General features: G+C 34.7%; 1 protein-coding gene across 3 annotated transcripts in view; it reads right to left on the bottom strand.

Annotated features, from left to right (window-relative positions):
- Positions 1 to 15,145, bottom strand: part of DNM3 (dynamin 3) — a 484,254-nt gene that overhangs the window by 36,241 nt on the left and 432,868 nt on the right. For all 3 annotated transcript variants that reach the window (XM_012728988.1, XM_004688484.2, XM_004688483.2), the window contains one exon: positions 1,586 to 1,750. In XM_012728988.1, coding sequence (XP_012584442.1) covers positions 1,586 to 1,750 — 165 coding nt within the window. The remainder of the gene's footprint in view (positions 1 to 1,585; positions 1,751 to 15,145) is intronic.

Below are 15,145 nucleotides of genomic sequence, written 5' to 3'. Positions count from 1 at the left end.
CGTAAAACAGTGAAAAGATAAATGATACTTAATCAGGAAAATGTTTAAATAAGCAAGTGCCTGGATACACCACGGGAAAACAACCTGAACTTATTTAAGTAAAGTTAAGAGGGTAATTTTAAAAATACACAGACTATTTGTTTAGTACTTTATATTTTTCAAAATGGCACAGAGTCACATTTATTATGTTCTGACAATCCTGTGAGGCAGCTCAGTGTTCTCACTGTAGTTTTAGACGTGAATGACTTCAACTCAGAAAGGGGCTAGGTGATTTGCTTGAGGTCACCCAGCAAAAACTTAAAATACAATTCCCAATATATTGTTTTCTTGCTGCTCGTACTTTAACATATTCTTATTTACTTACTTTGTTTCCCTACACAAAATGTTTATGAATATAGAACTAAATACAAACAAAATTATCCACATAAGTGCTTGGGACTTTTTATAGTCAAGGAGTTCATATACCATGAACAACAAATGGACTATTACATTTAGAAATGCATTTTTGAAAGGAATCTTGAAATATGGATAAAGGCTATTTGTAGCTTTTAAGTAAGTTATATTAGGCTCCTACACTTATATTTTCATAGTATTTATGTACTTTATTTAGTCTCATCTGGAATGGATCCCTAAGCCAGGCACATTTTGTATGATTAGTATTTCATATATGGAGGAGTAGATTCAATTAAATTAAGTGGCAACTATAGCAGAACTATGTTTGGAATCTGGGTTTCTCCTGATTTCTACTGTGAGGTTCTTTTAGTACTGTGCTATTTAACTTTACTTGGTACAAGTAAATGCTTATATCAAATCATTAAATCATTAACTTCAATAACAAGATGTCCTTAGAATGTAACTAAGGACTAAAATTGTTGGCATTACACTTTTCAAGATTCAGAAAAAACTGCAATAAAACATCCGTTTATAGATTAGCTTATCTAAAAGGTAATTTCATACTTCAATCAAGTAGTGAGCAGAAGAACCAAACTGGGCCACACAGTTTCAGTGTCATATTCTTATTACTATAAAAATAACCATGAAAAGGGAGAAATCTGACATAGGCAAATTGATGGGGTAGTGCAGCAGGATCCTTTTTGAGATTTGTGGTTACATCATCCTTATCTTAGAAAAGCAAATTTGACTGACTTAGTATCTAAAGAGATAGGATGGGAAGACCTTCTCCAGGTGTAAACAGCATTTATAGTTTTTAAAAGATGAAAATCAACATATTAATCTCCCTCTCTCTTTAGAAAATGTATGTTTTTGCCTTTTATCTCAAGGTCTAGGAACCAGAGCATCTGGTTTTATGACTGGCTTTACAAGTAATTTATACCCTGACCTTAGCTACAGCACTTTTCTTTGCTTCATTGTAAATAAATCCACAATTTTCTAAAGGATATAGCCAACATTGCAGCTTCAAGTTTTGTTTTCTATCCTGGGTTCTCTTCCACTGGTTACTTACTTGGTAAATACTGAACGAGGCTAATAAGTATTTCAGCCATCAGAAAGTATCACAAAAAAACTGTGAGAAGTTTCTGTACTGGATGGGTTAGAGGCTGACAGAAGAAAGTTTATGGTCACTTACATTATTGATCATAAGGTGCATTATCGTTTTTGGAATCAGATCTCGGATACACTTGTTGATGATAGACATGTATGAGTCTACGAGGTTGCGAATGGTCTCCACTTGCCTCTCCAATTGTGGGTCCATGGAAAAGTTTTCTGCTTGGCCATTTTCATCATTGTCAGTCTAACAGAAAGAAAAGAAAACATAGATTATCTCTTACTTGTGCAGAAAGAAAAAAATATCAGATGATCAACTTCATTTGTGTATATTTGCTTTTCTAAACAGGAATATCTCTATCTTACTGCATATCCATTAATTCTGAAAGGAGAGTGGAACAATGCAATTATTATGCTACTTACTTTTCTAGGAAAAGCAAGTATTCTGATATTAATGAATGTTGAAATGGATAGCCAGATAAACAATGCACCTAACAACATAACTCTAGAGAACAATCTAATCCCGAGCCATTTGCAAGCTAGCCAAAGAACGAATCCAAACATATGATGCAGATGTAAACCTTTGGGAGGAGTCTCTAGGGATTCTATAGATTAGAAATAACCTTGGTGTTATTCTGAAACTCCTAGGTCTGCTCTGGAATGGATCAGAATTTGGATCAACCCAGATTTAACACTAAATCTCCTAGGCCTGGTCTGGAGCCAAAATAAGAGATATAGAGGATAATTCATTTTTCCATGCACTTGCTGGAATTTGTTATGTAAATTCATGCTCTGTCATCACTACCAAAGGCTGGCTCCATTGTGAAAAACTTACTTACAATTTAAACTTCTAACTTGTTATTCTTTGACTAAAACAGAACACATCTATACACAAAGAATTTATTTGTGCAACATGAGAGAAGCATCTGTTTTCTATACTATGGGATTTGAGTTAATTAATTTTGGCTTATCCACCAGAGACTGGGCTGGAATGGCATCTTCATCATTAAGGGCTGACCTATTGGCTTGGCATTGAAATCAATTTAGAACAAATGGTCTCCATTTCAAGTCAGGTTGAACCATCTAAACCCCAGAACATGATACAAATATTGTTAGTGGTCTAGCTACTTTCTAGCATTTGGAAAGATTTAATTATGAATGCAAAAAAAAAGGAAATAATTTATTGCTTCCAATGTGGACATGAAGTATTTTTCTTTGGAAATGTACATACTTTGATCTGCCAGGTTTTCAATCATCCAGCCAGTTCTAGGCAAAGCACTGTGCTAAATAGTTTAAATAGATCCATAGATGACAAACTTTCCTTTGAGTCAAAATATGCATATTTGTACTTGTACTAACAATAACAAAGAAATTATTTCTACTCATTTTTATAGGCTATTTGTATAATTTATTCCGACATATTTCTTTTAAAATATTAAACAAATATATGCTATGTTTTAAAAAACAATAGTCATTTTCCAATCCTGAATATGATGCCATGCTTAAGGTTATAGTTTGAAGATGTTTCCAGGGCATCTTACTGGCACTACAGCAAGAGAAGTGGAAGTTTAAAAAAATGACAATGTTTCTCATATCATTTCTTGTAAAATGGAATTTGGCCACTGGAAGAATTAATTCACATCTTATGCAGTTTTTTTTAAATGAATTTGTAACATAAGTGCAATAGATCATGATGAGTAGACAGACCAAAAAAAACCTGAGGCCTTAAAGTGGGGACGTATAGAGCAAGGTCAGCCATGGTAGTGAAAAAATCAATCATATCCTCACAATTCTCTCCAGGATGTAACAACTACTGAAAATATGCTCTTCCCTTATCCCAAATTCTAAGAATCAGTAGTAACTACAATGTCATATTAAGAGTATTTGAAAGTGAAAACTTTAGGTTTGATTCAGGTTCTCTCATGTACTACTGGTCCCGTGCTTACGTTTCAGTTACTTGTGGTAGCTGAGATTCAGCTTTCCCATCTTTAAAGTCAGCTTACCCTGGGCCCTCCCTGGTGGTAGAAGGGGTTGAAGTGCAGCATTATGAGGCAATCAGTAGCCACTATGGTGCAAGTTCGATCCCTGGCCAGGGATTTGAGCTGACCCACATGGCATGGAAGACTTCCCCTGACCCACCTGCTGCTCCCCTCTGCAGTATATTTCAGTCGATCTGCCTGTTCTGTTTTTCTTTCCGTCTCTAGTGAATCCTCTTATCCCCCTGCAACTCTGGTCTGCACCCCAGTTCTTGTGTGCAAAAATAAATAATAATTAAAAAAAAATCAGCTTACCCTTACCAGTTTAACTTGTAGCAGCTAAATAAGAAATACGCATGAAGTGACTTAGCCAAAGGTTCTGTAGGTACAATAGATGTTAATTTCTTTCCTTCTTTTCTTACCACTTATAGGATAAAAATGAGCTGCTTGACTCTCAGTATGCATTATGAAAATTTAAGATGAAAAATGTCAGCAAAAGTAAATTCAAGCAGTACAAAAATGCCAATATATACATTTATATTTATACTGCCATGTTTTCTGCAAGCAATTCCTCTTATCTGGAATCTCCTCCTCCTACATGGGAAAACCCTTCACCTTTCAAACCCTGCTCCCCGTTTCTTCTAGATAAGCTCCCAATGGCTCTCAACTCTCCTTTCCCCCTCTGCCTTCAGCTGTGTACAGCACTCACCTTTTCTATCTAATATTCAGCTTATTTCTATGCTTCTCTCTCTATTAGACTCTGGGGTCCTGTTTATTGTGCCCCTCTCAGCACCTCGCACAGAGTACCATGCAAAGGAAAAGCTAATACTAGAAAACCATACAAAAGAGTTACCTAAATCAAGGAAGCTACTTCAGTGAATTTCAGAGTCTCTAAGAGAGTCTACATGTTAGAAAAACTGGAGACCAAGAAATCTCAAGTTACTGAGTTAGGATCCACTACTGCTTAATAACAGTGAGGATAAGGTAATTATGAAATTATATATATAGTGAGAACAGACGCCCTACAGATTTGTGAACATCTTTAATATAATGCAGCATACACCTCGATAATAACAATTCCGCTGCACCTACCCACTTTATTTGCTATTATATTTAACAGAGGGGAGTGATGGTGCTTCAACCTCAACTTACTACCTCTCAGCAACAGCTGTTAGCATAGTAGGTGCTGGGTGCTGTGCGCAGGTCTGGGTACTACCTTAGGCATATCTAAAATCTGTACCACGATTTTATTGTGGTTATTGTCAATGTTATTGTTATTGTCAATGTATGGAGGGACCTGGTAAGAATCTGAACTGAAGTCTGCTCAGTAAATGTAAAACAAATGCAATGGTAAACCACGTTCTATCTTTCCAGGCATAAAAAAATAGAGAAAAATATTTTGAAACAGCGAGACATCCATTTTATACATCTAAATTTCAGAGAAAAAGTTAAAAAATATGAAAAGTTTCTACAATGATGCCAATAAAGGACTGTCATTTATCAAAAATAAAAAATAAAATACAAGGCTGAACCAGAAGAGAAAAGCAAAATGAAGAGTACTTATTAAAAAGCACCTCCAGGAATAGGAAACACCAGGAAATTATATCATCAATCACAATTTCATATGGAAACGCTGAATTTTCCCATTACACACTATTCTTAACATTTAGCTTTGCATTAGTTTTTGCATATCAAAATATGCGAAGGGTTTGGCTTTCACTTTTTGAAACCAGATGCAATTATTTTAAGCAAAGTGTTAATGTGAATGAAGGATACTGAACAGTTTAATTCTCCATATTAAAGAAAAAAGAAGTGCTCCAATATAACTAGTAAAAACAATTTGAAACTCTCTTTACCTTTTGGAAATACTGTTAGTCACTTGGTCACATGCCAAGTGACATGATGGAGCATTACAGAATTTAGAATGCAAATTATATTTCTTCCTGAATTTAAACAGAAAGGAGTAATCATCCCTTGTAACACACTTTTGATGAATGCAGGAAAATGTACAGAGATGGAATTTTTCTTTTAACTGAGAAACTACAGTTTAACTCAATTCTAACCAAATTCTCTGTTGTGTTCTTTTCAGCCTGTATAGTGTGTAGGACTATGTATTTTTTCTTTGTTTAAATTACAGGATTGCAATAGGATCCTTTGTAGTCGAAGCACTGAAGTGACAGCTGTTTATCATTATCCTCATCAAGGGAATGCAAAATAAAAATAGTAATTTGTCTCTGATCTTTGAGGCAAAAAAGAATGGTCTGCAAACATTTAACCTTTTATGTGCAGGTTCACTGATGCTGTTTACAAAATGTGAATAATATTGTGGAAACCCGTTTTCATCTGAGAAATACAATGGCTAGGTCTTCTTAGTGCCATTTATTCCAAAAGGCTTGAGAAATCTAATACAATTTAGACAATAAAAAAAATAACATCTCAGCACTGCAAATGTGAAATTGTTTATAAAAATTAATATCATAACTTTCTTGTGTAATCATTTGTATGGTATTCAAGAAATAAACTGTTCTACAAAGTTGGAGTTTAAATGCTTTCTCTTAAAAATATATTGACAGGTGAGAGAATGAAATAGTGAAATCAGAAACAATTTCTCACCTACTCACTTTACTTTAAATCATCCTCTATGGAAATTCTGGGTTTAGTGGGAGGACTCTTTTTCATGCATTTTGCCTTTGACTCATTATTAAAACTCCTATTTAATTCTGTCATAGGCACCTTGGAGTATCATTGAAACCATTTAAATAAGGTTGATGACTTCAGTTCTTTTAATAGTAGAACAACAGAAATCTAAAGTATTCTAGCAGTGAGAGGTACGGAAAAACAACAACAACAACAGCAAAAACAAAAAACCAGTAGAGCAAAGAGGGGGGTTGTTGTGTCTTTTCTCACCCTTGGAGCACACTGGAGATATTTAATAGGTGTATATAGCAGTTTTTTCCATGATAACCAGAGCTTGCCTCTTATAAGCATCTTTCTAAGGCCATTCAATTTCCTACTACATTATACAAAAAGTAAAAAATAGAATTTAATTTTTCTTAGTGAGTCAAGTCATCATTATGAAAATACCGTTTCCATGGGGATGCAGCTTTGACTTTTCCGCCCCACATTACAGAGAATGTTTTCACTGAGAGCCTTTTCCTGCTCCCCATCATTCACTTCGAATTGGCTGAAGCTAGAAAGGCAGGCAACCGAACTTGTGAAAAGGTATGTGTGAAACATGCCCCAGAAAGCCTGTGAGGTTAGTCTAGGCCGTAGTCTGGCGCTTTGTGACAGCTATTTCATTAGTTCCTTCAACAAATATTTATTTAGTGTCGAAGGTGGACTGTGAGAGATATAAATGAAGTCTGGAAACATGGGCTTGCTTGTGAACTTACCCTCTGAAGATGTCTTACAGATTTGAGCTGTAATTGTAGTCAATGTACAGGGAAGCAAAGGGGGCATCTATCTATTTGCATTTCCAATTTGCAAGAATAGAGGAGAAAATGCAGAGCCTAATCTGACCTAGCTGATCTAAATTAGCTGTCAGGTCTCAGCTATACCTGCTTATGTTATTTTAATTTTTATTCACCCTGGTCTCATCTCCTTTACCTATTAATACCTTGAAATTCTACCTATAACTTAGTCTTTTTTCATTTCTAGATAGCATCATAATAAACAGTACAAAACAATGTAAGATTAATGTGAAATTAAGCACCCATTAAAAAAACTCAAGTTTTAAAAATGCCTCTTGATTAAAAACACCAAGCCTATCTTAATTTATATCTAGCTCTAGGGAGCAGAACAGGCAGATCAACGAAATACACTGCTAAGGGGAGCAGCAGGCGGGTCAGGAGAGGTCTGCCACGCCATGTGGTCACCCCCCCGGGCAGGCGGGAATCGAACTCTGATTCAACAAGATAGCTGCCTACAGAGTATGCTTATTTCTATGTAAGTTGTCTACGTCCCTAAGGTATAACTTGCATGATGACAGCAAAGAATAACCAGGGTTTGGAGGAATAAATGGTGGTGGAACTTTGCTCATATGACTGACAGTCATTGCTTTTGTATTTCAGATGCACTGTGAAAAAATAACATGGCTGGGCCCTACCTGGTGGCACAGTGGGTTAAAGCACAGCACTAAGAAGCTAAAGCCACTTCTACATGAGTTGGATTCCCGCCTGCCCGGGGGGGGGGTGACCACATGGCATGGCAGACCTCTCCTGACCCGCCTGCTGCTCCCCTTAGCAGTGTATTTCGTTGATCTGCCTGTTCTGCTCCCCAGTATGTCTCTGGTGAAGCCTCTCACTGCCCCTGAGCCTCTGGCCTGTACCCCAGTTCTGTATGTACAAATAAATAAATCTTAAAAAAAAAAAAAAAAACCATGGCTATGAGGATTCTTAGAGAAATCTGAAAATTTATGTAACCTCTGAAGTCCTCCTAGAAGTTATATTAACTCTAATCTAAATTTTATTCTATCAAATGTCTTGAATTGCTTTATCTAACAGGTACAGTCACAAATATGAAAGATTCATTTATCAAATATTTTAGATACATTATCAAATATTGTTATTTAAATAATCTTACTAAGAATTCTTTCTAAAATTATAGACATTTATTTTTTGGAAAATTCCAATATTTATATAGAGATAATGTTTACTATAAAATAACATCATTTCATCCAAACAATAAACAGTAAAAACAATTAATTTAGCAATAGTTTCCATAAAAATATCTATACCCTTCACCACCATTTTTAACATAATATTAGTAATTTTAAAAAGGTCAAACATCTTTCAAGTATTGACTATTATGAAAAGTATCTGTGTTTGTTTAAAATTTAATTTTATAATTTATAAAGAAAATATTTGCCCTGAAAAGAAAAGAACTGGAATTGGAACCAACTGATACAAGTGTCCTTTTAGTGAAAACAACTTTTTGGAACACCAAACAGAAACTTGAAAATTTCCAAAGGAAAAAAATATCCAGAAATTAGTAAGACAATATAAGAGAAAATATAAAAACAGTCCATAAGCATTAATCATATGCATCAAATTGATGGGGCACAGGGTGGCCAGATATTTGGTTGAACATTTTTGGCATTCTAGTCAGCAGGAGTGACTAGGGATGAGATTCACATTGGTGGACTTTGAGTAAGGCAGGCTATCCTTCCTAATGTAGGCAGGCCTCATCCAATCCGCTGAAAGACTGAATGGAACAAAATGACCAGCCTTCCCCAGCAAGAGAGAATTCCCCAGCAGAATGCCATTGGATTATATCTGGAACATCAGCTGTAATGGGTCTCTAGCCTGACTGTCCACCCTATAGATTTTGCAGTTTCCAGCCTCCACAACTATGCAAGTTCTTTCTTAACAAACAGCTCTTTGCTACCCCACTCCTCAGCTCTATTTCTTGGTAAAACGTTGATTAATAATACACAGCCTCACTATCAATTATGCAACAGTATGTAATGTAATGTTACACTGTTTAATGGAATTTACAGATACTGTAAGAATTCAGAGAAGCAGAAGGTCAAGGAGGGTTGTGAGGGGAAGTTAGTATTGTCTTATGCTAATGAATTTACTTTGTTTCATAGTATTCTTTAAGGGAAAAGAAAGCAAATGAAAAAAACAATCCACCTTCATGTGCTCAGTTCCATCTTTCTATCCCTCCTCTCTTGGTTGACCAAATATATATTGAGGAGCCTCTTCTCCCCCACTGATAGTCCTAATAATTAGATGGGATTATATTTTTTTGAGGCAGAACCATTTTGTTTATCTACCCATATAGCACGTGACCAAGCAAACTCAGTCATAGCACATTTGTTAGGGCAATGAGGAAAGAAGTTTTTTTTTTTCATGTAGGAATGAAAACTTGTTCAGAAGTAAACCTGCCTCAAAATGAAGAGGCAATGAAGTTGATGTGGAGAACAGTACAGTTGAGACATAAAAAAGGCCAGATATTTGATCCAGCTGTGACAGATGTACCTAGCTCTGGATTGGGATTTATAGGAGTCAATAAACTGTGTGATTATATTTCTTAAAATGCAGTAGCTTCAATTTAATTTGTTATCTTTATTCTAAAGAGTCCAAATGAATAAGACACTTAAATATTCGTGATGCTGTCTCAGCCTAAACTTTTCCCTTCCAACTATACCTGTTCATACTCCATGATTTAGTATGAATGTAACACACCTTTGAATGCCACAGCTAAAATACACCAACTTCTTTTTGCATCTGAACTTCTGGTTAAGATTTTGCATCTTTTATTTCAGATCTTAGGTATTAAATATCTATTTCCCACCCAAATGAAGTTTTCTTCAAGGCAGGGGTCATAATTGTTGGTGAAAAACCCACAATTAATAACAACAAAAAGGAGAAAGTCAGAGGACTGAAAAGTTGTTTGAATACCATCACTACATTGACATAATATTAGTGTATTATTGTAGATACTAATTAAAGATCTCTCTATTTTTTCTTCAACACAATTGTTCACCAACTTCTACCAAATGGAAGAATCCATACACTGAAAATTATAATGAAAAATAAAACAACTCACTAAGTGGCAGTTAAATGTCAGGTAGCTTTAAGCTGATTTATTACTATGTATGTTAATTGTTTTTAATCCTGTAACATATATGTTACTATTATTCACACCTTGTAAATGTGGAGCCTGAGTCACAGAGAAATTAATTCACTTTATTAAAGTCAATCAATAAGTGATAGAGAAGAAATCCAACAAAGATATTTGATTCTAGAATGTACTTCTTCACTACTCTCTAATATTTCCTCTTCTCCATTATTGCTTTGGGTGGGTTGATGCTCACCACACCTGCAAAAGTGATGTATAAGCACCATAAAATGAAATATGCATTTCAAATATTACTAGAAAGACCAAATATAGGCCTGTGAGAAATACTTATAAGTATAAAAAATCCTTTATGATGTTGATCATGATGTGCTTCAGAGTTATTCTTGTATAATTCTAATACTTCATCATCAGTGTTTTTATTCTCATAAAATAAAATACTATATCACAAGAAAAATCCCACTGCTTTAATTTGTAAGAAGTACTTGAAGATCAAGTACAAGATCAAAAAAAAATGACTATGCTCATGAGTGTAATCTATGCTTTAAAATTTCTACTCTTAGTCAAAAATGAACAACTGTGGGAATTTTAAATTCTTCTCATTATATTATTTGTTTAGCAGTTATTCTTAAAGCTCATTGATCTTAGAATGAGAGTGTTAAGAGCTCATGAGATCTATGCAATAAAAAATGAGTTTTATTATAAAAACTGAAAGGTGGGTAAAGATACAAAGAAAACAGCACAACTACTATAAAAAGTTGTCAATTGTTTTGTTTTTCAAAAATATTTGCATGGATGAATATAAATGCATGTCATAAAGTTCACAAAGTCATATAGAAGCAAGGGCAAAAATATTTAATTATGAAAGCAACATAAGAGGTGATAATGGATAAGTTACAAAATAAAATTATACAGCAGGTGTGCAATGTCTTGAATTTATTTCTTCCTTATATTAATGTGGTAGGTAACCTTGAATGTTCAATGTAAATACAATATCACTTTCTTTGTATGCGAATGTTTAGTACAAAACAAAAGAATGCAATGATTTAAAAAACACGCAATGTTAAAACTGTTGGGAGTATCATTGCTTCTTTCAAGACTGTAAAAAAAAAAACCGACAATGCCTTTAATGAAGCAACTATACTCAAGGGTTTTAATTTTTTTCAAGGTCTGCTGAATACTATAGTTGATAAAGCTGTCATCAGATTCAACTGCAGAATCCCCCAGAGACTTCAAGGTAACTTTTCAGTCACTGTTACACGTGAATTAGTGAGAACACCTCTGTCAGACATTGCAGGACTCAATGGCTTCATCAGATGATCCAAATGAAAAAAAAAAAAAAATCCAAAAGTTTTAGAAAATTTACCTTTATCTGTTACTAGGAAAGGAGAAAGTAAAATCAGAAGACATTTGCTAGGTTTCATTAACTGAAACCTCTTGTTTCCAATATTCAAAGAAAGAACATTTCTGGTGATACCACCAGGTCACACCACATCTGTCTGGCCACACCACATCTGTCTGTGCTATGAAACAGAAATCGTGCACATCCCCTGCCATGGTCCGCTAGTTTCACAGTTACCAAAACCTGAACTTCTGTCCTTCCAGTTATGAAACCAGCTACAATGTAAAGGAGTTTATCCTAATTTATGCAAACTTTTAGTGGGGAGAAAATAGAAACACATGAAATTGACAAAAATAAACTATATTGAAGAATTTGAAACTACTGACAAAGAAAATAAGATTGAACAAAGAAGTAAGCATCTAGACCTTGATTTCTGTACCTACAAGAAAGGGTATGGAAGCACTATTTGTAGAGAACAAATGAGATCAAACAGAAAGGCCACTTAGCACAGTGTCTGACCATACATAGCCATTTTTTTTACTGAGATAAATGATGTGAATGACATAAATAACATCTGATTTTATAAAGGTCATAAATAGGAGCTAGGTTAAAAAATGCACTCTCTTTCCTGAGTAATGTATAATGTATAAACAGTATAATGTATAATGTATAAACAGGGCAAAACTAGGCTATAATCTTACCAATATTATTGGTGGGTTTATTATACAAAATGCACTGGGTCCTTCACTTACCTGAATATGAAAACCACTGGCTTAATCTCTAGATTCCCTTTCAGTTCTAATATTCTGTGATCATAAGGAAAGGAAGGTTCAGTTAAACTTAATATAAGCAGTGAGAACTATTCAGAAATGGCATGTGGCTAGGGAAGGCACAATCACTAAAAGAATTTAAACAACATATTAGAAATACGATGAAAGAGAGATTGGGCTAGACCTGATTACTTCTGACAGCACTTCCAAGGACTTTATGATTTAATAATGAATCAAAAGCAGACATGTTCACTTCCATTAGCTTTTGTATTAGCAGGCAGTCAAGGAAGATAAATAGATTTGCCCATCCAAAAAGAAAAATAATAGCTTTATCGGTAATATTTCTAGGAAAGCAGAAAAAGAAAGCAATGAATAGTTGATAATTTGTAAATGTGTTCACATGTATCATCTCAGTTAATACTCAAAACAATCTTAAGAGATGGACGAACAGGGAGGGGATAAGGTTTTCAGGGAGTGAGATCACTTGATTTCATCACCAACTAACTGGAAACTTGGCTAAGTTAGTTTCCCATCAAGTAAAGTTGTAATAATATCTATTGCTCTTATTACTTCTGAAAGGGCCATGGTGTAGATTAAGTATATTGCTAATGTAAAAATTTAGAAGACTACCTGGCACATAATAAATGCTTAATAAATGTTAGACATTATTGTCTCTATTTTCTAAAAGAACAAAAAGAACACAGGAAGCAGAAAAGATGTGCCTAAGATCACAAAGGCAGAACCCTGAATCCCAGAACCCAGAATCCAAAATCCAAACAGAACCCTGAACTAATTTTCCCACATACACTTTACATTCCTCATACATGGGTCCACTGATTTTGTTCATTAGCAATACCTTCATAAAATTTGAGGACTAGGCCCTCCCTGGTGGCGCAGCGGGTTAAAGCACAGCACTAAGAAGCTTAAGCCATCTCCACATGAGTTCAATCCCCGCCTGCCCGAGGCAGACCTCTCCTGACCGGCCCGCTGCTCTCTTCAGCAGTGTACTTTGTTGATCTGCCTGTTCTGCTCCCCACTCTGTCTCTGATGAATCCTCTCACCCTCCGCATCTCTGGCCTGTACCCCAGTTCTGTATGAATAAATAAATAAATCTTTAAAAAAAAATTGAGGACTAAAAGTGGAATTTGGTATCATAAAAAATTTATTTAAAATTAGGACTTTTCCTATTCCACCAGCAGGTGATCATACAGTATTTTAACATTCCAAAGAAATAAAATGCAGGTCCGTCCAATAGAAATATAATGCCAGCTACATTTCTAAAAGACACATATAAAAAGCAAGGGAGATTCACTTTAATAGTACTTTATTTAATCAAATATAACCAAATTTTATCATTTTCATGTATGCTGTGGGCTCGGTGGTGGCTACCAAAATTTGTTGGAATTTTAACTCCCAGTACCTCAGAATTCCAAATATATTTGGAGATAGGGTCTTTGAACAGATAATTAAATTAAAATGAGGTCATTTAGGGTGGACCTTAATCCAATGTGAACGGAGTGCTATCAGGAGAGGACATTTGACCCAGAGGCACACAGAAGACTGTGTGATGACAGGGAAAGGGAGCGTGGGAATGGCCATCCATACATCAGTGAGAGAAGAAGAAACCAACCCCCCAACACCTTGATCTCAGGCTTCTAGCTTTCAGAATTGTGAGAAAACAAATTTCTGTTGTTCAAGCCATCTAGTCTGTGATACTTCGTTATGGAAACTTAGCAAAAATACATGTATCTTATTATGAAATTATAAATATTTTTAGTAATGTATTTTACCTTCATAGCCATCTCACCTTGGACTCACCATATTTCAAGTACTTAGTAACTACATGTGAATATTGTATATACAGAACATTATATTTTTCAAATAAAGGGTTTTTCTTTTTAAGTCCCAAAGAAATACACGCTTATTTGAAAAATTACAAAACACAGATATGACCAAAAAAAAAAAAAATAGGCACTCTAGTGATCAGTGGTGGGTGTTGTAGTGTCTTAATAGACATTTGAGAAATACCTTTGAATCATATATGGTGTTGTAAACCAATGTTGCCTCAGTAAAAAATTCTTTAAATGATTATTTATTAACAATCTTATTCTAAATTTCCAGTCTATAGCTAAACAATATTTTGATAAAAATAATCACATTGGTTTAATATTCACAGAATGGCTACCTGGTAAACAATATGTTTATTAGTTAAGTGCGGTTTTATTTCCTTTTTGACACTAGTGTATTGATATGAGGCTTTGTGGAATAAAGTAAAATAAGACTTTAACGGAGCATAAAAGATCTTACTAAATTAAGCAGCTGTGTTATTAGTTTTAATTTTGATTGAGATACTGTTAAAAGAAAGATGAAATCAATGAGTATAGTTTCAAAGATGAAAAAAGAGAGAATCATTTGTTTGAAATGATGACTGTATTGGCATCACACTTAATTCTCATTCATTCATGAATACTTTTTCTAACTTGCGTATTTTTCCAGATCTTCAGCTGGGTTCTGATAATAGCTTAATGACCATTTTGGAACTCATGAATACTATAATCACAGAGACAAGAATCTTCTAAATCAGATAAATTTGCTAATAGTCACTGTTTTGTTGAAAAGTTTATCAGAGGGTTTAGACTGAACTTGCTAAATTGATACTAGGAGAATTGATACTAGGAGAACACTCCAAATGTGTGTACCTAGGATTGCCTTTGTATGTGTCAGAGTCTCCACTGAATGTTGATGCTAAATGGACTATCACTAGAATGGTTCAAGCCAACACTCTGTGGCAAATCCTGTATTTTTAAAGAAACAATACTATTCAAAACCCAGTGTTTTATTTATTTTTATTCCTCTGTATACATTTAGCTACAGAATGCACAAATCACAGTTTCTTTGAAACAGGGAGTGTGGTGGATTGGTAATCCTTAGGTAACTTGTGAGCAGGCTTTATATATATATATATATATATA

Source organism: Condylura cristata, unplaced genomic scaffold, assembly GCF_000260355.1.
Source record: "Condylura cristata isolate star-nosed mole 26May11 unplaced genomic scaffold, ConCri1.0 scaffold00024, whole genome shotgun sequence".
In the NCBI taxonomy this organism is placed as follows: domain Eukaryota; kingdom Metazoa; phylum Chordata; class Mammalia; order Eulipotyphla; family Talpidae; genus Condylura; species Condylura cristata.
This window is presented reverse-complemented; position numbering and strand designations above follow the sequence as displayed.